We start from the raw sequence: 24,080 nt of genomic DNA, 5'->3' as shown, positions 1-24,080 counted from the left end.
ACTGGGCTTGAAGAGAACAAACCAGGACTTGAACTTTAAATCTTCATCAGCAAAGTCAAGTAGAAAGCTGGTGAACAGCTGCTGAGCGGCTGTGTGGCAGTGCCAGTGTGGGAGAGCTGCTCTTTGTCCTGATCCAGTAAGATTTTGCAGGTTTTGCCTAAGGATTCTTCCCTGTGCTTCAGAGTTCAGTGCTGGCAGTGAGAGGCAACCCCTGCATCGAACGTTTTGACCTCCCTCAATCCTGTTTTCTTTCTGCTTGCACACTCAAGTGTGCACTCAGGCCTAGGTACCAGAAATAGGGGGAAGGGATACCCTTGCAGCAATTATGAGCAAAATCAGCATTGATAAAACTGTTCAGTTGTTCAAGAGGGCTTTTGGCAACTCTTACAGCAGTCCTTGTTCTTTCATGCAGGTTTCATAATATCAGTGGGCTGTGCCCCGTTTGAGTGACCTGATGCTACTACAGTGTAGAAACAGGGTTTTTTACTTCTCGTTTTCAAAGAAGAAAAGATTCAGAACAGTAATATTGAGCATAGTTTTGTAACAAATGTTTTACCAAGAAAAGTATATTAATAGTATCCTGAAGCCAACTACTTTAAAAATCAACTGTGAATCTGAGGGAGTTTGTTTTTCTTCTTAAGCAGACCCTATAAATATTTTGTGGACTTTAAACATCCAAAGAGATATTTTGGAGTTAGAGGATGGATTTGTTATGTGACCTTAGGTACATGACTCAACTTCCCTCTGCCTTGGTTTCACCCGCTGTAAAATGAGCTGTTAGCACATTGGAGGAGGTAATTGTGTTAGGAAGTTGAATTGCTATTTGTAGAGTATTCTGAGATTTTGGATGAAAGGTGCTATAGAAATTCCTTTTGCATTGACTTCTGTATCTTGATCAATAAAAGTATGATTTAAAGATATTACTGTTGTATTTGCAAAAGGAGTAAAGAATTAGAATTGCAACACTGCCAAATAATAATAGAAGAAGGGCTTTAATTCCATGTGTTATTATTTGTGTTCCTTCCTTTTGATAGCTAACTAAAAAAATGCTCTCAGTTTCAATATTTCTGTAAGGTTTTTACTTCTTTAAGGTAATGCACCTACAAATTTAGTTACTGTTGTAGCTGTTCATCCGGAAGAAATGTTGAAATATGAGGTTTTTTCCAACCTTAAGGGTGAGTCTGACATCAGGGAGAACTTGGGCTTTATTCCTGCTGTTCATGAAATGAATAACTGAAAAAATACAGAAACAGTGTAAGGATCAAAAGGAGAACTTCTCTCTCCCAGCCGGATGCCTTAACTATTAAGCTGAAGAGATGCTTCCTGTTCCTTTGTCTTTCTAGAATAGTAAATATTGAATTTTCTTCTGCTCCACAGCACAAGTTCATGAGGATGTGAATCTGGGTGGGGACCATCCTAGCAGAAGGGATGCATCTTTCTGGGTAGGGAATTTAAATTGAAATCCCACTCCGTTGGAGCAGTGGTACAACCACGAGCTTATGATGTAAAATGCAGAGCGCTTCTCGCTCTTATGTGAATGCAGCAATGCTTTAGAGAGAGTGACCACAATTGTTTTGATCTTGACTTTGCTGATACTGCTGTCAAATATTTCAGATTGGAACCATTGACTTATTCCTTGGATTTTGATTTTGAAAGGAGATAGCTACCAAGATGCTTGGGGTAGCAAGACTATGGAAATGCCTAGGAAAACTTCAGTGACTTTAGGCTCATCCAGATGAAGTGATCAGAAAGAAATGGGCTTTTCATGGTATGTTGTTGTTTAAGGTTCACCTTTCTGCCTAAATCTGTCACTAAGAGAGACAAGCTTTGTTCTTCTGCTGATTGAAAATTGCTCATGACCAAATGTGGAAGTTTCACATCTTTCTTCATAATCCATAGTTGTGTAACAAAAGCACGGAAACCAATGAGCCTCTTACCAAATAAATACCATGGCTGAAAATGTGTTTTCTTGAATATCAGTGGCAAAAATCTTTGTGGCTGCAGTAGGTTCAGAATTTCTCAGTGAGCTTATTTGAATATAAGCCTTACTTGAGAGGTGGCCCTGAAACTATGTAATGTTGTTCTCTTCCCCAGCTTAAGTAGTCTTCAAGGTCACTGTGTGGCATAGAGTGACGTGGACATGCATTAGCATTGTGAATGCTTTCTTTTTCTTGTAAAATACTGCAGGGGTTTTTATCTCTTTTCCTTATTGACAATGCTCTTAACTCTGTGGGTCCATAACATGGCTCTGAATATTCACACCACTTCATACAGCTGTGGGAAAATATAGATTCCTGAATGACAATTCTGTCCTACAGTTTTTGTGAAAATAGGCATCCAGGAGTGGGAAGAAGCCTCTGAAGTGAGAGAAGAGAATCCACAAAGGAGTGAGCCCTTACAAAAGCTCTAAAGACAGTAAAAAAACAAAAACAAATCCCCAAATCCAAACTTTTGTGCAAGCTTACTGTCACAGTCAGAAGCTATGAAAATACATAGGGACATTGTTTCTCGCTAGATGTTTGCAGAATTGTTTGTTATCTGAATATATTTTAAGAACTATGTGAAATGCAGAGCTTTATTCCAGCTAAAAAGTCTGTATTTCAAATGAAGGGCTAGAAATGCAGAAAGCAAGCCAGTGGAAAGTGCTGAGGACAGGAGAGCAATGGAATTGCTCCAATGACACACCAGACAACAGCTGAAATGAAGGAAGTGCCTTTTGGGGGTGGTTTCTCTGTAAGGCTGTCCCTATGTAATTTATAGCAGTTTGTAACAAGGCTTTGTTTCTACAGCCGTGAGTTTGCTGAGATGACGGTGTCATTACCTGAAGCTATGGGAAACTTATACTTCTCTAAGTAATGGAAGTGAAAACTCAAGGAAAGACAGAAGGGTAATGAATCCTGACTCAGAGACAACATGAGAATTTTGCCCAGGGAAATACTGCGCTGCTGCCTTTGGTGGTGCTGTTGATCCTGTCTAAATGTGTGATTGCTTATTCATTTGCCTTTCCAAGCTGGCATCTAAGACAATAGGTTCAAAGGCTTCCAGGATATAAACCAGCTCTGTGTGAGAGTTCTTGCAGGATTTCAACTGAAAATCAAAGAAGTATCATTTGTACACTAGCACAAGTTTATTCTTGGGTGAGGGGAAAAAACTCACATGGACAGAGTTTGTATTAGCTGCCCCAGATATGAATTGGATCCAATAAATTCACAGAAAAATGTGTTCCATACAGTAAAATAACTAACTAATGACCTGTGTTTTGCATTAAGGGGCTCACTCACTATCATGGACCACAGAAGAATTTGCTCTGCATACATGAAGTGTGTTGGAAAACAGACTGCGTGGGGAAGTTTGAGCTAGACAGCATTCTGTTGGTAGAGTGGGGAATGGGCAGGATGATGAGAGATCTGTCTGCAGCCAAGAGGAAGGAGTGTGGTTACTCCATGGCTGATCACTGGCTGTTCTCATCTCATAGGCACTGGGGTGGCTCTATACGAGTTGGGGCAATTTTAAGCCCTACTGAGTTGCAAGAAAGGGCAAAGGCCATTTATATTCATTTTTGCAGCCCTCCTTCTATTTTGAAAATTCAGAGATCAGCCTGTGGCCTGCATTGATTTCTGTCCTAAATATTTGGTTTTCTTCTAATACTATTTTGCCTTTATTCAAGACATTCTGAAAATGAAGACTATTTTATGTCTTTGGATTCTTTCCCATGGTTTTTTACTGACAGAGGTAAAGAAAAATATGTAGTGCATAGAACCCTGCATAAGTTTTGTAGAACCTACGTTTTGTGGCTCAGTGTTATTCCTCTCCTGGCCCCCTTTACCACTTCATCTATTTACTGATTTCTTACAGTGATCTGGAGAGAGACCAAGCACAAAAAGACAAACCATATCAACCTCTTCTTCTCAGACATTGTTTGAAAAGAGCTTGTTCACCTCCAGACACAAGACTACATTTTGTTTCCCAGTGAAATAAAATTATTTCAAGATACGAGATATGGAAAAAGACAAATATGTAGCCCCAAACATTTCTTCTCTTCTTTTGATTATTTTAATGACAGTTTATGGAAAGGCTGAAGAGGCCAGAATATTTCTGGGTTTTGAGACACATTAGGAATGGTTTAGGATAGGAATGTAATTAGACTGGGTAAGGACAGCCTCTGGTCTCAGCAATGTTCTTTAACCCCGACAGCAAAGTCTGCTGCCTGGCTGGGAACGCTGAGACAGATTCTGATGAACTCCTCAGGCATCAGACATGATGTGTGGTTCACCAGAAGCAGGGTCACCATTCCCTGGAATACAAGAGTAGCCACATGTCTGGAAGCATCCCTCTTCTGACAACGTGCCAGACACAGCACTGCAAAGTTTGGCTTTTTTCTTTCTCTTTTTCCAAATGTTTATTTACTGTGTGAGTTTAGGCAGGTTTCTCCTTGCACACGTAAAACAGATTTTCCAGCTGGGCTTTGTATATTTGCCTGCATTGATTTACATAGTATTAAATTGCAATATTTATGATTCAATTTTGCAAAGTGCTGCAGTGATACTGTGATTTGGTTTTGATCAAAATACTCCACACACACACACATTCTACCTAACCTAGGGACCAGTGGCATGCAGAATACTTGAATTTAACCAGTATAAAAAAACCAAGATTTTTTTCTGATTAACCAAAACCAATAGGCTCTGTTAACCTGGAAACAAATGGTGGCTGATTTATATTAAATTAACATTGAATTTTAAATATTTTCAGGAAACCTGAAATCTGTTGTGTGCAGATAGATGAAGATCACAGTACTTGGTTGTATTCTCAAGTGATTTAACATTTTAAATTCAAGAACCAACATGCTAAACTGCTGGTTCAGTATCATGCAATGAATGATAAACTTAAGAAGGAAGTAAGAGTGCCAGTTCTATTCTTGATCCAAGGGATGAAATTGTAAAAGAAGTCTAAGAGAATTATGTACTAAAATCTCTGACTTTTCTTTGAAAATGCAGCCAGTGGCTGTCCTGTAACTGTAAATCTGTATTTTCATTATTTTTTTTCCTAAAGGCCTCTAAGCTTGTGGCGTTCATGGAATCTACAATGGCAAATACATATGAAAAGTTCTACTGTGAAATATTTATTTCATTTTATCTCACTTAAGCATATTTATCAGTTTGAGTTTTACTGGAAACCTTATATATGGTATGAAAACTTGCCTTTTGAAATAGAAACTATCTAAGGAGTCATGCTGTCATGCTTAACTTCTGAATAAAGCATGACTGCAACATAAACTGATTTAGGAAAGGAGGGTTTGGTTTGCTTTCTAAAAATGCTGTCCAAAGCCAAAGAGGTTAGCACTTAGGGGATTTGCTTAAAAGGGTTCTTCCACTTCTTCCTTCGGTAATCTTGCTTGCTTTTTCACTGGGTGGTTTTCAGTGCTTCTCAGGATAAATCTGATTGTGTCAGAAGTTTGCAGCAATACTTTCATACAGCAACAATAATATGAAATTGTTTTTAACCTTTCTGGTTGGTGAGGACCTTCAGTTTGTTTAAGGGCAGAGCCTCCTCAGGATTGCAGGGGCAGTGCTGGCTCTGCATGTGCAGGAGCAGTGTGCAGTGCTGAGCAGTTGGAGCCTTGCTCCTGCAGCCAGGGGTTCCAGCAGCTGCTCAGGGGTGCCTTGCTCCTGGGGGGCTGCAGGCAGGGGCTGCCCTGGCCGGCTGCACGCAGAGGGGACGTGGGGCACTGCAGGAAAGAGCTCGCCAAGTTCTGCAGCAGGGTTTGGCATCTAAACAAGCCTGTCTGGTTTTCCTTCACTTGTCAATTTACCTTATCTAACACTGACTGAAAAAGCTCTGCTATTCCTGACCACATTTATTGGTAATAATTGTTCTTAGCATGAACATAATCTAATTTTCTTTTCACACGTTGCAGTTGGCATTCTTCTGTGTGCTCAATTTTGTTTTCAGTTTTAATACTTTTGATTGTTTGTTTCTTTTAGTATACTGCTGGTTATAACTCTCACACATATGTCTGAATCAGCTACAGATAAGCTGCAAATACCAGATGTGATGATATAGGAAGCTGCATGAGAACACACAGAACCCAATTTCAGAGTGTGAACATGTAATTAAGATGTGTTTTTAGTTTTGAAATAAACCTACATTTTTCTGCCTTTAAAATGGAATCATACCAGATTTACACTATTATTTCTCAACATGAAGAAAGGCCTTAAAGGCTTTTTGAATTGTACTGGTTAAATGAAAAAAAAAAAGTCCCAGTGATGTAATAGCTATTTTTTGCCTAATTTAGTTTTATTTGATCTGTTTCTTAACTGCTTTAATTTAAAATAATTATTAGTAATTGTTCTGGAGTGAAGTTGATTTTTTTTTTTCCAAAATAGTTCTGGCATAAGTTGTTCCTATTAGAAAGTTATCTTTTTCTACTCTTTTCTCAGGAGGAAAAAATTGAAAAAAAAAAAAAAAGGTAGTAATTTCGTAGCTATACTCATACACATTGAGTTCTGGATTTTTCTTCTCCTTTTCTTCTTTTCCTGTCTCCCTCTTTTTAGATTCTATGTCATTTGTATTGTTAAAGTCTTGAGCATGGTTGCCAGAGGTTTCCAAACCAGAGATGTGTGTCAAACTGAAAGGAACTAGCGTTCCCTGGCAATTCCCGAACTTGCCCTGTCAGAAGAAAATTAGTTTCTTCAGGTTTTCATGCAGCTTGGGCCAAGTCCAAGGCAGAGCAGAAGTGGTGCCTGCTCTGAACAGAGCCCTCGTGTAAGGCAGCAGCATCAGTGACTGACAGCCCAGGAAGAACTGGAAATGCAGCTGTCTGCCATGAATAGTTAATAGTGCACACACCAGACTGCAGCCACAGAGGAGTGTACAGCTCCTCTTTCCCTTTTTTCCCAGGAATTACAATCGTATCAATTGCTGGCAAAAATGAGCAGCAGCAGTGCTGAGCTGCAGCTCTTCCTCCTCCCCTGTGGCAGGGCCCCGGCTGCTTTCCACAGTAGCACCTTCCGTAGCCTAGAAAGCTTTGCAGGCTTTCCCACTACAAAAACTACCTGTTGTACTTAATATTTCCCTTAGACTGGGACCAAAAATTACCATCTTTGTGGTAATTTTTTTTTGATGCTGTAGTATCATAACTAGTACATATCAGATTTTTTTTTCAGCTTCTCTTTTCTTCTTCAAATAAGCTGTTAGGGGGAAGGATTTTTGCAAAAATTAACTGTGCATTACAAATCATGTTACTGCTCTTCCTCCATGGCTCAAGCCCTTTGTTGTTATAGTATGAATGTGTAGGAATAAAGCAATTCTCTGTGACTTTTATCTGTGCAATTTCTTAAAAACACATTTACTGTCTTCAGAGCCTCCTTGGCAGAACCAAAATAGCAGACAGATAATTGCTGCTATTTATGTGATATTGTTAATAAGGGATTCATTCCTATCAGTTATCTTACTATCTTTTGTGTTCATGGGTAATCCTGAAGAATTTTGCACTCTGCTTTTGACATGTATCCATGTACAAAGATGAAAAGTCTTAAAACGTGATATCACATGTTGAACACATGTATGAAACTCTTGTAAAAATATCGCCATACATTACCTACAATGCTAATAGTTCAGAGGGGAAAATGGGTGGAGTATGTTAAGAGCAAGCAGTGCAATGTGTAGGCTCCATGGTGGGAACTATTGAAAGCCACACTTCAGATAAAATCTAGATTTGAGCTGGGATCCCACAGTGTTGCTGTTTATCTGCAAGTATTCACAGTTGTTTTTGCATGTTTAAGATCAACCTCTATGCTTAAATAATTGATTAAAAAAATTGCATTGCGGAATGAGAAGTATGTTTATATTGCAAAATAAAAGAGTTACAGAGAGGGATGTTTAGGAAGGGCTGCAAGTGAAAATGCTCAGCACTGCTGGACCTTGTCATCGCGTGAGCTGAGCCTTGTTTCTACTGGCTCACTTATTGCCTGAGCATAAAGCTTCACTCGTGTCTTCACTTAATGTGTAAAAAAAAATCTCATGCATAATTCATCAGCATTTCCTACAAATAGGTTGGAATAACCCATGCTTGATTTAGATTTACTTGTTTTCTTCCTGGGACTGCCACTGATCTCAATAGATGGAAATAAACCTGGTCACTGTAAGCTTGTTACTTCTGAAGGCTCTATCTTCAAGGACAAAAGATAAGCAAAAGACAGGATTCTCTAGTGGTCAGCTGGGTTCCTGGTACTCTTATTTTAGATCTGCTGTTATGTCTCAAAAAAAGGAGAAAATAACTTTTTGTTTAATTTTGATTCATTATCACATAATAAGGATTTTTAAAATTAATTTGTTTCTAGAGAACCAACCTAATTTTCAGTGGAAGAGGGTGAGTTCTACAATGGTGTGTAACTGATGGAATGTGGAGTGGTGTTTATAAGCTGAACTTTTATGAATGGTGAAGATTTAATTTTCACTATTTTAAGGTGCTGATAAAAAAAAGGCTGTTTCTTTGTGGTAGGGAGCATGTGTGCAAAGAATATCAATGTCAAGAACAAGAATTAGGATGCACAAATTTAAATTTGCTATTTTGGCATGAAAAATGGGTTAAGATTTAATAAATTTTTATAAATATTCTTCAGCCACCATAAAACCAGCTAGTGGACCAAATTCAGAAAAAAAAAAATTCACTAGGTATGAGTCCTACCCAGAAAACTAAAAGTTTAAAGTTTAAACCTAAACTAAATGTACCTCAAGGTCAGATTTCCTTTCTTTCCCAAGTTCAGTGTGTTGTCTAAGAAATGAGACAACATAGATGGCAGTGTTTAAGAACATCTTACTTTAGTGTTAAAACTGTTTCTTGTAAAAGAAGGAGTATTTGCAGTTTCCTTCCACCTATCATGATGTTGCTTCTGCCAAGACCAACATATCCCCAAAGTTCACAAATCTGTCTGTTTGCTAAAGGATGGAATGTGCAATGGCTGCTTGGAAGTCTGACTGCTTAGAGCAGGATTCCCCATCTTCAGAAAGAATATCCTCTTGTAGATTTTACAGTAAAATGTTGGTTTTTAAAAGGCCAAAAAAGAATGTCAGCAAAGCAGATGATTTTGCTCAAGATACTGAGGGTCTGCACAAACAACACATTTATAATTAAAATATGAGTACTTTACTGGAAGAAGAAATGAGTGTGCTGGATGATAAAACAGGAAAATATTTTGATCAAGACTCTCCAAGCATTTTATATTTACCTATGACAATGTGCCTGTAGGTAGTTGGGTAAATAACAGAGAAAATAATTAAATGATTTAGTGGAAGCAAGAAAAGGTCTTCTAATTTCATCTGCATGCACTGGGCAGGATGCAAAATTTGCTGGGTCTCATCATAAGAGTGAAATAAGTAACGCTTCACTTCCTGTGGCTGGGGAATGGGAAGGCTGAGGGAAGGTCCTGGCAGGGGGATTGGTAAAGCAAGCCTTGCTTCTGAGTGCTGCTTGGCTTTTCTCTTATGCCTGAAGAAGAAGCAAGGATAAAAATATGTAAAACTTCCTTAACAAATGAACACTCAAAAGCTTCAAATTCTCCAGCCATGCTGGGCTGGGTAAATAATAATAATAAAAAGATACCAAGCTTTTATGTCACACTTCCTTGAGCCAAATCTGTAGTTCCAGTGTTGAGTTGGGCAGATCACAGTTGAGCATTATTTATGACACAGCACATACCTCTGGATATATGAAATCACTATCTGAATCACGCTCTGGATATTACAAGTGATACATTAATCTGTGCTTCCATGTCAGTTTTTCATGGTGTTAAATCTAGTGAGATACTCCCATGTCCCAGATTTTTTTTTTGATCCGTCTTTGTGTAATTGCTTATAGAAGAGGTAACTGAAAATTTCTTTAGTCTTTGAAAAGAAAGCACAAGTCCTTTTTAAGCCTTCCAAAGGAACATGAATATTTACTCCTCAGTGGAACAGTGTGGTTGGTATAGGAAAGTAAATTACTACAAACATATTGTGTCTAATAATTTTGTAGTTCTGCTTTTTCTAAAAGTGGGATGTATTCACCCTGTGAATGCATGGGCAGGCATGCTGTGTGTTTCCATTTTTCCAATTACAGTGTTACTTTCCAGGCCAGAGCACAATGAACTACAGGGAATGGTGCAGTCTCATGGTGAGATAGGAATCAGATTCTTAGGAGGTCGTTGTGAAGTCACTTCTATTCTCAACAGACAGATCTTGTACCAGCAAAGAGTTACAGTCATTTCTATGGAAATTGAAGGGCTGAAGCTTAGGAGAAGGCAGCCACAAATTTCCCATCAGACAGGAAGATGGTTCAAAGATAATAGCCCATGGCTAACCTTGGGGTGATTTTCCCCTTGGATCCTTCTGTGTGTGCAGAGGACACAGGACCAGGTCAGTTTTCTCATATGCTTCACCTTTCTGGGGGAGTTGTTGCCTGGTGCCTTGGCACACTTGTGGCCACACTCCTTTCTGCAGGGACCTAACCAGGGGATATTTATTCTCTGAGTGCCATATTTGCAGAATCTCACTTTGCAGTTTTGCAACTGCAAGCAGAGCTGGTTCACTGTCTAATGTTTCCTCTGGGATCAAAGAACTGTGCAGCTTCAAGAAATGCTGGGAGCTGTAGACTCAGAGATGTGGTGGTGGGTCTGCTGCCAATTATATCCTCCTAGCTCCACTATATCAAATCAATTAGATCTGATTTAATCCCACAGGAGACTAGCAACTCCCAGCATAAGAGAAGGCTTTCTGGGTCTGTGTTTCAGGGAGGAATTCTGTCCATTGCATTTTTGTTTCTTTTTTTTGGCAATGTCCACTCAGTTCCTCAAATGTTTGTGTGTGTGAGAGAGAAGGGAAGAAGAAAGTTTATCAAAGAAATATAAAATCGTGTTAAACTGTAGAAAAATTAGAAATATTTTACTTGCATGTCTGTGCATGTCCCCAGCAGCTGAGTGATCGTTTTCCCAGTCCTCTGGGGATTTAGAAGCTGGGTTTGGGGGTATTTTTTAACTTCTGCAAGAAGGTCTAAAATTATTTAGTGACTTTGCGCTCCCTTAAACTCAGGAAAGAAAATTAACTGTTACTGAGCTGGGCTCACGGAACAGTGTGACTGAATAGGTAACTAATAACTCAGGGTAATGAGGCCAGTTGGAGCTCTAGGAAACTCTTAATCAACAGGATGAACTATAACCCTTCCACCTTAGCAGTGTGGAATTTGAAGTTGGATTGTTCATGCTTTCCAAATGAATGTCCAAATGATGTGCATAAAAATTTGTGATGAGCTACCTTTGCGTGTCCTGGGATTTGAATTTCATGAAGGTGTTCAGCTACAAGATCTCCATCCACTTGTAGCTTTAGGCATCTCAGTATTGTTAAGTGAGCAATAACCATTTAAGCATGGAGTAAAAACACGGTTGATGAACTGGAAATAAGAATAATTTATGCAGAAAAACCTCTTTCTGCACTTTTCACATAAATAATCAAATACTCCAAAAGCACTGAAGGAAACCAGGATCATGTCATCTCAGGTGACCAAAAAATTGAAATTTCTAAGCACTGGGTGTTTATTGCCACACAACATTCAATGGCCACACCTGCTGGGACTGGTCTTGGAGCTCATTAACCCTCAGATAGTATCAACTCAGATAGTATCTCACATTCTGAGATGGGAAAAATTTGGCATTGTTGAAAAGAGATTCTTGGCTTGAAAATGGAAAAATAATGGATGAACCGAGTGTACCTATCAGTAAGTCAGATCAATCAGCCAGGTAGGCTAGAAGGTAGATTTCTTATCTATTTGTTCAGGAAATATGTGTTTCCTATCTCGTTTCAAAGTGGTCTTCTGCCTTCTGCTGATTATTCCCTGGTCGTGTGTGTGCCAAGGTAGAAGGAGAGTAAAATTCTAGTGCAGTGAAGAAAACAGTAAGCACATCTCAGCTCACTGGTGCTGTACTCCAAGCACTCATCTGAGAATTTAAATAGGCACAGAATGTCCTCACATCATTCAGAGATGGAAATGCCAGCAGGCAGTAAGGGGAAAAGGTGAATGTGGTCAGAAGCCATGGTCAGTACTTAAGGAATTCTGGAAGCTGCAACAAATAAAGGAATTCCTAAAAAGAAATGAGGAAAACATCCTCTCCCATTGCGTGTAAAAGGGTTTGATTGTGCAGTTTGAGCTTGTTCAAGTAAAAATATTTAGCTTTTTAAATAAAATACATCCACAGCAACCTTTTCAACTTTCTTCTCCCCTGCAGTGCTGAATCAGACACTGCAGTGCACACGTTGCAGTGCACACATGCATGAACAGTCCAACGTCCAACCACACTCTGCTAAGCACTGTCACATGGAGTATGAGGTGTAGCTTTAAAATTGCTTCCTAGGGATCAGCTTGGTCTCACTACCAAGGTATGGGTCATTCTCACTCAGCAGCACAATGCAAATTAATAGCAAGGGTACTTCTGTCTCTTGTTTTCACAAGCACTTGAATTTTTATTGAATTTAATGGAGAACCTGAACATGATCAAAACAGAGATTAATGTGTCTCACTGCTTTTCCATAAACTGAATTTTTACAGCAGACAGTCACTGAGGAATGAGTAGCTCACTTCTAAAATTAGCCAAATTTTTAGGACATCTGTAGTTCAGAAGAAAGCAGCTGTGTAGAAATTAATTTAATACTGCCTCTGGTAAAGCTTCACTTTTTCAGTTATCTAAACTTCTTACCACTTATGGCCACATTCTGATGAGGGATATTAATGTACTATAGCTACAGTTGCTACAAAGCACTGGAAATGCCTCTTCCTCCAAACCCTTATTAAAGAAAAAGGTTAAGCACAGTGGACTACACCTGAACAATGGGATCATGCAGAGTAAGGGGCACTTAAATGAATATGGTTTGCCTCAAATGCATGGAGAGATGTAGAACACATCCCTTATGAAGTTTCTGTTGTGGCAAATGAATACACCCCCAAGCCACTATCAATGAATGCAAAAGGAAATGGACTATACACACTCATTAACCGGCTATGGGGATCCATAAATACAAGTCTGAATGTTTTGCCCTGTGACTTGAGGTCAGGGTGAACTCAGTCTATATCTGGTTGTTCCAAAGATGTTGTCAGGTTAAATTTGTATTGGTGGGCTTGATGTAGGCCAGCTCCTGTTTCCTGTCAGAGCTCTCTGAAAGCCAGCATGATCCCTACAATGTGCAGTCTGGAGAGCTGCATGTCAGCGTGGTCACAGACCTGGGCCTGGCTGGTGTCATGGAAAAACCTCTTTGTGACCTTGGGATGTATTCAAGAGGTACTCTTGGGAGGAACCAGGGCCTTGAGAGTCTAAAGAGGGTTGAAAACTGAGTGTAATTTAGTTCTTGTTCTGTAAGTCCAGACAGAAGGTGTGAATGTGTAACAGTTTCAAAACCTCTCTTCTTTTCTGCTGAGAAGTTTGGATCACAATGCAGCACTTTTGTACTTGTGAAAATTCACCTGCATCTAGAACTTGGTTAATGTGGTCTGAGACCAGTAGATCTGTAGGAGGAAAAAAGAGAAGGCATAGGAAGGATAGGGGGAAAGCATGGGAAGATGGTACAATCCACCTGGAAGAAAATGTCCCTGAAAGTTATGTTTGATTTAGTTTAAGATTCTGAGAGGCATTATACAACTTCTGGAGCTGAAGTGCACAATCATTCAAGGTTGATTTAACTGTATGGTTATAATCTAGCTGTTTTAAAAACTTGTACTCAGACACACAAGAAATACCTAAGTTCTAATTTAATAATTTTTTTGAAAGGTACATTCAGTGGCTCTTGGGCAGATGAGAAAAATTTCTTAGAGTGTTTCATCTCTCATTTTGTTATGGTTAAATACCTTTTAGCTTTGATGATTGGCTTGTCCTAAATTGACATCTGAAAAAGAAGCTCAATATCAGTGCATAAAACTGTCATAGTCACCACATCATTACACAGTAGCACCTTTTGAAGAAGGAATTATAAAGCTGCTTGGTATTCAAAACCCAGCAGAAACCTATTAACCCTTGTTTTTATAAACAGACTTAAAATGCTACTTGTAAGATACAAAACCAACAAGCTAAAGTAAAACTGAACTATTTGAGATGGGACTTTGATGTACACTTTGTTAGAGGTCTGGTATCCTGAAGTGCAGCTAAAGGAATATCAGTTTGTGATGAAAGTTTTTTCTGGCATGGTGAATACTCAATTCTTAGGTCAGAAAGCTCTTAGCTGTTCTGCTGTTTTTCTAGATAAGTATCTCTGTTGGGAAATAGGGAGTGTGGCATTACTCTAAATTTTTGGGGAAACTATGTCAACATCCATATGTCAAAGCTAAGCGAGGGTTAGTGGGAAGACCCCCAAGTTCTTAATGTATTATTGTCTAGAAGGGGCTTTCTGTCATCACAGGATGTGCAGTAGGTATTTACAGTCCCTGAAAACTATTATAAGCTTAGACATTCAATATGAAAATTCTTTTGAATGTTTTACTACTGTCCTTTTCCCTCCCCATGACTGTTTCTTTGAGGATGTTCTCTCATTTACTTAATCAGGCACAGAAAATAGCCACCACTGGGATCTTTATTAGGAGTTTTATCATGCACTAATTGTTTGTAATCATAACATCTCAGAGCATTCTTCCAGTGACCTACTAATGTACATCTTGCAGGAAATATGAAAGCTCTTACTTCAGAACTGTGTGAGTGCCTTCTCTTTTTGGAAGTATTTAGCAGGTGATGTTTTTCTCTCTCATTTGTGTAGAAAGCTATGGGAAATAAACACCACAATCATATGTAGGCATATTATAGAATATCTCAGGTTAGAAAGGGACCCAGAGGGACCATCAAGTCCAACCCTGCTCTTGCAGGTTTGGGGCATAAAGAACTTGGGGCTGATCACTGTGTACGATACAGGTGAAACTTGCTGAAAAATGACTTGCAGGGGCACAGCCTGGTTTTGTGTGCATGTATGAGATCACATCATATGATCACCAGTTCTTGCATGTAGTTTTCTTATCCCTTAATTGCACTCCTTGGCTTAATTTTCATTGTATTTTCAACTAACATGATATTCCATATTAAATTCTACCATGGGATATTCAATATGAAATTCTGTCATGAAATAGTCCAGATGAGCAAGACCTTGTTTTCAACTTGGAGGCAGAATGTCAGCTGCCAGCAGCAAGTGCAGCATGCTGAGCTAAAGGAGAAGTCACGCATCACGTCGCTTACTTACCCACTGCCTTTAGAGACGCGTACTTGTTGAGTTCTTTGCCTGGGGGCTGCTGCTCATATGGGTTTGTGATCTGTCCCAGGCTGGGATATGAATGTTGATGTGCCATCTGAGGAAGGAGGGGAGATGTTGGCATGACATTATTCATCTGTGGTGGATCTGTATTGAAGAAAATCATTAAGTAAAAAGTGAATTAGTCTTAAGGTTTTCACATCATTATTGAGTACAGATTAGACAGAATATATCCTGAGATTTAATGCAACAAAACAGTATTTACTGCAAAAGTGGGAGTTTGAGTACGGCAGACCTGTACTTCAAACAGTTAATGGCATGATTAAAAGCTGACAAGTGATTATAGCAACACACAATAACTTTTGTATAAAGAGATCTTTGAACTAAAAAATAGGTTTTCAAAACAATTGAACACTGACAATACTGAATTTGCTGCAGCACTAAGACACAAAGCAAAACACAGAGTTTGTTCCAAGTTAGACTGAATACAGGGCGGTAGAGTTGCTCTGTGCAGTAAAAGAGCCAGACTCATTTAAATTGGCTCAGGCTACTGCACATACACAGTTACACTGCTTTTAAAACCAGGAGCAGCTTGGTTATTTGCATGGCGTTATGTTGTATTCTGAAGATAAGCATCACAGTGAAAAATGTGCTTTTTTGCTTCATGACTATCAAAAGGTGATTTCTTCAAAGCACACACTTTGTCCTTCTGTTTTCTCCTCTTCCCTGGCGATGGGCATCATAACATCATACCAAGATAATGTTTTCTGTAGCAGACACATATAAAAACAGGAGCTAATCACTGCTTACATCCAGCTTTATGCCAGCACTCACCCTGTATCCTTTCTGAGATTTATTTGTTCCTTTATAGCAGAGAATACAGCCTGTATACTTTTCTCTCTAAGATTGTTTTTTTTAGTGTTCAATTCCAGCCTCTAAAACATTTGGTCATAATTGTATTCTGCACTCAATTTGCAACCCAAAATTTCAACAGATTTAAACATGATCAGTGTATCTTTTTTGCTGAGCCTTTCTCTAGGCTGTATATTGACATATTTGGAGCTGATTGGCAATTCTAGAACCTTCTGATGGCTTCTGCAATCACAGACAAGCACATGTTTCTCCTGCAATGAGACCATGGTGCTGTCTAGGTGACAATACAGTAACTCCCACGGCGGCATCAAGCACAGCGTAGAGATCATGTAGACAGAAAGCTGGTCAGTTATGGGAAAGGCAGTTTATTGTGATGGATTGATTGGACCATCCTTCAAGTGCCCACAGGATCTGGCAGGAGCCAAATATCCCTGCTGTTGGCCAGGATTTTAAGGGAATTGAGCCACCTGGCTTTCCACAGCTCATTAATAAGCAGGAGCTCTGAAGTCAGTTAACGGATTTCCTGCTGGGAGATAAAAGAAAACAAAGGTGTTTTTAAACTTTCTTCCCTCTCTCTGGCCTCTGCTGTTCACACTGGGGCTGCCTCAGCCTGTGCAGAGCTCTGCCCATCCCATACCCAAGGTGGGAGGGCACCTTGAGGCAATGAGATAAAAACAGTACCAGTGCTATCATCTAATAACAGGATGATTCTTCTTGCTGTTACTGGTTCTTAACAAGGAAGAATTGAAAATGAGAAACTTTTCTGTTTCAGAATTCCTCAAAAACTATTGGAACACCTTTTGAATCTTTTTTAAAGTTCTACCTTGAAAGGGTAAGTTGGTTAAGTCACAATTTCACAGAAACAGTTGTTATTTTAAGGTATTTTTATTTTGTAGTAAATAAAAACTCTTAGTATGTTTTTGTTCAGCTTTAGTACTTGCATGTCTGAGGCAACTGAGTGACTCTTGGAGCAGGAGTTTCTGAAATCCTATACCATTCCCATTCCATCTCTAGAGCACAGCTGAGGAAAGCCTCTTACTAGAATGGTTTGAACCAATGAATAGTTGACCAGTCTTTCTAAATCATCTATACTTTCCAAATATCTCTTGGGACCCTCACTGTGAGGCAAGTGTCAACCTTGTACCCCTACAGTCATTAATATTTTTTTTTGAGTAGAGCTAAATCAGTACCTTAGGGATGCTACTATTATGAAGTTCCCTTGTGGCAATTCTCATTATTCAACCTGTCAAAACATCATGATTTCACTTTATTAAAAATATTATGAGCACCAGTATTGCCATGCTCACTGCTGAAATGACTTCCAGCCATGGAGACTTGTAAAACTAATGTAGATAAGGTGTATCTAACCAGGACTGTTTTCTGTATGTGTTTCTTACTTAGACATATTGGTTTTTTTCAGCCATTTCTTTAAACATCATGAAGAAAGTCACCCCAGGAATGTACTGGGGAAGATGAATTAGGTGAGCTTGGGCTCTGTCCGGGTGTTCAGTGACAGACTGTTCCTTCTCTGTTGCTGGGTTACTGATGGTGCTGGGGTTTGCTCCCTTGAATTTACAAAGATGTAAAGAAATATGTTTTCAATTTCTGTATCTTCTTTGACTTCTCTCCTGTCTTGGTAAAAGCACAGAACTCTTCTGAATTATGAATTTCAAGTGAATTAAAGACAGTCATTCTTACACTGCCACACAGACTAACACAGTGCCTCTCACTCAGAGCCAGATGCTTACACAAGACTAAGTCATCACATAGAAGATAACTCAAATTACTCATTCAATTGGCCATTTGCACAAAGTAAATAAAGCAAAGGGCCACCTCTGGCAAAGTGCATTGAGCCATACTGAAGAATGATTCCTATTTATAAAGAGGCTCCCATTGGAATGAACTCCTAGGGCCTACAAGAGATATCTCAGCTTGATATATGCATCTGTCTAAATCTAAATCAAACTAAATTTTAGTTTAACTGGCCATTCCTGGTGAATATTGCATGTGGTTCACAAGCTCACTAAAGTGTGTGATCTGATTCCTTATCTTTTTTTTCTAGGAAGAAGTGAGCAAACAGGACACTTTTGTCATTTTCTCCCCATGCAGTTAACATGATGGGGGTAAATTCACCTGTATTTGGAAGCTCTTTAGGAAATGTTCATAACTGAAGCAGCAATGGTGCAATGTAAATTCTGCAGCAGTCTGGGCAATGGGCAGTGTCAGTCTAACCACTGCAGGAGCCCAGTAAGCTGTGAACAACAGGGAGGCTTTCAGCAGCACTGCCTACCTTGGGGCAATCCACATTTGTAACTAAAAAAGGGATTGGCCTCAGCAGTGTCATCTTATACTTAACACCACTTCAGTCTCAGCAATACTGACTAGGGATTCTTTCAGGAAATAAGACATTTGTCTACAACTACTTCACAAAGTGTTCATGTGAAATTTTTTAATTTTTTCCTAAAGTTAGAAAAAATATTAAGTGTTACATTTCAGGGAAGAAATAATAATCATTTGGATTCTTCAAAGTGTCCTGTGATACAAGGGATTGGTTTCGATTGGAAGAAAGTTTAACCAGAAAATCCATACCAGCTTTACCAGTGACCTCTCATGCCGAGTGAAATCCTTCATACTTAGAAACCAGATAGTCTGTGACTGGTATTTGCAAATAGCTGCTTCACTGAATGGGGACAACTTTAACCCGAAAGCTGTGACTGTGCTCAGAAATTATTTTTGGCAATGTGACACTGGTATTGTCCACCACAGTATTCCATATAGCCAGCTGCACTGTGCCACTGCCAATTTATGTACTTATTTTTAAAAAGCAGAGAGTATGAACATCACAAAGACTCAAAAAACTGTTTGTGCCACAGCTTCTAGCATGAATAATCAGACCTGATTAGCAATGGTGCTATTGTAAAAAACCTGCAATATTCCCAACCTATCTTACTTTCTGCTGAAGTGAGGAAATACGATGCCAGCCTGCTCCCTAACCTTCCGAGACTTTGGGGAGTTATTGTGGATGAAGTGTTTGTGGTTTGCTCTCTGTCTTCCTACTATCAGCCCAAAAGGAAGATTTTGAAATATGCTGGAGCTTATCACACACAAACTGGATGTCTGATGGGCAGAAAATGACAGGGGCAGGGAAAGAAGAACGAAGTTGTTCTTCAGTTTTTGACTGTAACTACCCTAAGACGTCTAGGTATAGAAAAGCTGCTGGGAGACACATGGAGAAGAAAATAAGAAGTGGGAGGAAGCTGCACCAAAACCAGTTTATAGCTAGAGAAAGTGGGGTTTATATCCCAGCCACTAACAGTGAGCCTTTAGAAATGACTGAGTCATTGGCTTCTGGTCTCATTCCCAGTAGCTGATGAAGATTGATCATTACCTTATCTTTTTACTACCTTGACCTATAACTCAGCCTATGCAATTGAAGATGTTACAGTTAACTGTTTACTGCATTTTTCAAATGAAAATGTTTTTTGGGAGTGTTTCCACAGCTCTGATTGCAAATTTTGGCGTTAGTGTGAATCACATGACACTAGTGTTAGAGGTCACTGTAATTATTCTGCACTCTGTCCAATTAAGATGGTGTTATATCTGATTTATGCACTTCATTCAGGAACCAAGCAATGGGCATATCAGCAATTATTAAATACAAATAAGAACTCAATGTAAAACACACGACACCAACCATAGTCCCATGTACAAACAGGGTAAGATAAGGCAAAAGCCTCAAAGCTGACTGGTTTGATTTCTGCATTTTTTATAGAATACACTGTGTATTCACCTAGTTCGATTAATCTTTTCAAGAAGCTGCCAGAGCTATGGGAGGCTCAGGGTTAGAGGAAAGGCTGTGAGGAGGCTGCAGCAGTAATGAGCTTGTTCACTGCTTCAGAGCCAAGAGCCTGCCATGGGCATCCCTTGAGCTCAGCCACTTCCCTCCTCCTCTTCAGCCATGGGAGAGTGAAACCCGCTCTGCAGAGTGGCCTGGGGATTCATTCCTTTCTGTACAATGAAGTCAATGATTCAGGGCTTGAAGACAGGGAAAATGAACAAACTCCATAGGCGCAGAATGGAATCTATTAGGAAATGAGTGGTTACAGGCATTAGGAAAAGCACAAATGAGACAGGCAATGCAGTAACAAAACAGGAGAGGGTGGGGGGAGGCCAGGAAAGCAGAATGAGATTTTGCTATAAAAGCCACCTGCAGACAGACATACAAAAGAAATGAGAGCAAGACAGACAAAAGAAGTCTGGGAAGTCAAAGGGGGAAAAAAGAGAAAATTCAGAGCAAAATATAATAATAGCTGAGCATTTTCAAATACTCAGGAGAAAAAGATATGCCCTGAACTAACTAAAATTGAAAATAACAGCTATGAAAACAGGAGAGATCTGAGTGATTAGAGAGTATCAGTGTAAAATTGCTCCCATCCCATCCAAAACTACACTGACACAAGATGCATATTTACTTCTTTGTTCTTGAGTGTAAATTACTTAATTATCAGACAAGCTCAACCAGCATTGTGAATCCATACTCATGTTCCCACAAGCCTCACCAAGAGAAGCTGCAGGGACTGTTTCTGAAAAGTCCCACATATGATGGAGACTGTAGGATTTCAACAACTTGGCTATGGCTGTAAAGTAATTCTTTTCAGTTTCTTCCTGGATAATAAGACTGTTCTCCATTCAGGACTGAGGACTGAGCCTCCTGTTGGGGTCACACTCAAACCTTTGCCCTGTGTATTTGTTCTTGCCTCTCTGTAGGTTATCACACGCAATTGAACTGACCCTCATGGAGATTTTGTGTTTGGGCATGTTCTTACACCTTTATAACTTGAGTTTTTTGTGTCTTTGTAGGTATTGTGATGCAGTTGCCCTTGTCTTTATTTACATTCTTTACCCCTTCCTTCAGATTTGCATTAAATATTGTATTTTAAAGGACATTCTTATTCACACCCAGCCCATACAGGGGTTTGTTCTGCAGAAGCTGGTGCATCAAAATCAGCACCATGAGACACTGCCATGTTTGTGCACATACAGACACACCTGACATGTGTGGTTACTGCAGCTGAACAGCCACTCTCTGCCCATACCAAATGTGTGACATGAGGGTGCAGGAGCCCTGGTGGTACTGACATGCAAAATAGTCCATGAGAGCTGTGTGCTTATCCCTTACTCTAGGGGTTATTCCCAGAAACAGCAAAACAGGTTATGCCCCAAAACTTAGAAACCTGAACCTTTTTGTTTGCATTTGCTGTTATAAATATCCATGGCCTTATTTTCCCCATAGTTGAGAAATGGTATTTCAGCTCTTATCAAATTAACGGCATTCTGCTGCAACATTTTCCACAGTCTAGTATAAGTCCTAAACTGAAAATTGTTCCTCTTATCTAATCTTAATTTCTCTGCCTTGCAATTTAACAGATTTTGTATTTTTGCAAGACCAGATGCTTGCAATCCGACTTCTTTATCATTCATTGTTGTAAATACTTTTTTACCACTTTTCAAATATTTTTCTCTTCTCTGAAATAATAATTTCACTCCTTTCAATCCTTCCAATCTTTGACCATTACTGCTGCCTTTTCTCAACACTTGTAGCTTTGCAATGCAACTTCTGGGATGAGGTTCTATACTCAGTAATGCACAGAGCTGTGTTGTTCTGTATATAATGCTGTTGTAAGTCATCTCTATATCTTTGTCCCTTAATATCTGCAGACTTTTTTGTTTTCTCATCAATGATGCACAAGTCATGTGAGTAGTTGCCTTGGCCCTAAATGTGATAGCTCTGAGACAATACATATTTTTCATGACAATTTATGCTAGTCAGTGATCTGTTCTGTCTCTGCACCATATCACAAAAACATCCTTATAACACAGACAACCTACCCATCTAATCACAATCACAGAAAAGATCTGAGATGAGTGGGATGGCATTTCATCCAGCAAAAAAAAAAAAAGTTTCTATTTAATGGAAGTGACAGTCGACACTGTAAACACATGTCATCAAAATCCTGTCTTATGCCTTTTGCTGTCCTAGCAAGTCATTGTAGGAATCAGTCCCATGCTACATGCTGGGGTTCTCTGTGCTGCCACTGAGTGTGGGAGTCTCTCAGCACACTGATCTCTGATGCTTCATCTTTTATATTCATTTCCTGCACAGCTAACTTCTTGCTCTGCTGCCGTCTCCCATGATAAAGGTTGTGTGGTCTTTCACAGACAGATAACCTCAGTGGATCTCTGAGGATGAGCTTTCCTTCCTAGTGCAGAAGATGCAGGAACATCTCCAATTACACAGGCAGAGTGGAGGCACTGAATTCCCTCTGGCCCCGTGGTTCTGGGGCTGTGCTGACAGCTCAGAGCACAGGCAAGTGGAGGACACCCATCCCTGCTGCGAGTGGCTATGCACCAGCAGGGTGCACAGTGCTCACTGACACCAAGGATAGACAGGATGGCAGCTCTTGGCACCTGGCTGATCTCCTTTGAGACACTGATGAACAAGGTTATTGTGGGTGCAGTCTTCATAAGAAAGAATTATGGTAGGGAGATTTATGAGCTGATATTCAGAGACAGTGTCTTTCATCTGGACATGGGAAAGGAGGTCAAGGGGCCAGGTCATAAAATCCATGCTGCTGTGCCTTTGGTGCTTATCTTAGTAGGAGCTGATTTTCCTCTGGCAGGAGACTGAAGTCCAGAGACATATCAGTGAGCTGTGTAGTGACGGTGCTGCTGCTCAAACCATGCCCCATGCCTGTTTTTAAATGTCAAAATTCCCAAGTTTCCTTCCAGTGCAGTGGAATTCTCTGCTGCTGGCAGGTGAAGGCAATGCTATCTACACACACTCAAAACCAGATGGACTCTTCATTAGGAACACTTTTATCTGAAGTGAAGATGAGCACAGCACTAATTTTACAATACAAATCCTCCCTCTTCCACCCCTTTAATTTTCTATCTACATCCTTCAGGCACTTACCTATGTGAAAGTCAGAGACTGTATTTCTTTTAATAATGATATAAGGGGTGGGTGAATGGGTGGAGTCAAAACATAAGAGAAGGAAAAACAAAAGCAATGTGGCCAAAGAGGTATGAGACTCCATTGCTATCTGTGTCCAGTCAGGAAGAACTCTCAGTGGTCCTCTAAATGGGCCTTTTTCTTACTGAATGTGCTCTATCACTTTATGTTTAAATCCATGGGAATTATATATGTATATATATACACATATATAAGAATCTTATGCCTCTGAGCTCTTCTGAACTCTTCGTGACAGCTTGCAAATGAAGAAAGAGACAACTGCATCTTTGTGTGTAAGTTAAAATCAAGACCTGTAGACTGAAGCTTCCCACAGTCTTGTAGATGAAGTCTCTGATGCTGTAAGGTGCTGAATTCTCTATGGTCACAGGGATTTAGGAGATGGGGCCTTCATCATATTTCAGGTTTGGGCTCCTTGTGTCTAGTTAGGTTCCAAGTGTGTAGGAGCAGAGTTCTGTGCAATCAGTTGGCTGTTTTACTGCCATCCAAGGAGGGTGGGAGTGGAATATCACTGGCCTTGTGACTAAACTGGCTGGAAGCTTCTCTTTTCTGCTTTTCATTTCCCTTGGGCTTCATGCTGTGCCATCACACTCGCATTCTTGTAATAATTTTTGGGCTCTTGCTTTGAATAAGAGCTGCAGTCTGAGGTTGGTTTTCCATGTAGACTTTTATTATGTGACACCCGATCTCCTTTTATGAAGGTTATTTTTATGTCCTCTGGAGGTTTGCTTTTCCATCATAATTACTCACAACCTGACAGACTTATAATCCTCTGATAGGATTTGTGACATTGTAATCTTCTCTACAGCTACCCATTGTGGCTTCACAAACAGAGGATTATAACGTCTAAGAAGGCAATAAGCAGATGAACTCCAGAGATATCAGGACCCTGCTTTCATATCAATTTCCAGTGGTTGAGTTGTGGGAG

The 24,080-nt window shown here is 39.7% G+C and overlaps 1 protein-coding gene across 3 annotated transcripts in view; it reads right to left on the bottom strand.

Moving 5' to 3' along the window:
• The window catches only part of SHISA9 (shisa family member 9), a 180,398-nt gene that overhangs the window by 5,629 nt on the left and 150,689 nt on the right, over window positions 1-24,080 (bottom strand). For all 3 annotated transcript variants that reach the window (XM_048321137.1, XM_048321136.1, XM_048321135.1), the window contains one exon: window positions 15,241-15,396. In XM_048321137.1, the coding sequence (XP_048177094.1) occupies window positions 15,241-15,396 (156 nt within the window). The remainder of the gene's footprint in view (window positions 1-15,240; window positions 15,397-24,080) is intronic.

The sequence above is a fragment of the Corvus hawaiiensis genome, chromosome 16 (assembly GCF_020740725.1).
Source record: "Corvus hawaiiensis isolate bCorHaw1 chromosome 16, bCorHaw1.pri.cur, whole genome shotgun sequence".
Lineage (NCBI taxonomy): Eukaryota > Metazoa > Chordata > Aves > Passeriformes > Corvidae > Corvus > Corvus hawaiiensis.
This window is presented reverse-complemented; position numbering and strand designations above follow the sequence as displayed.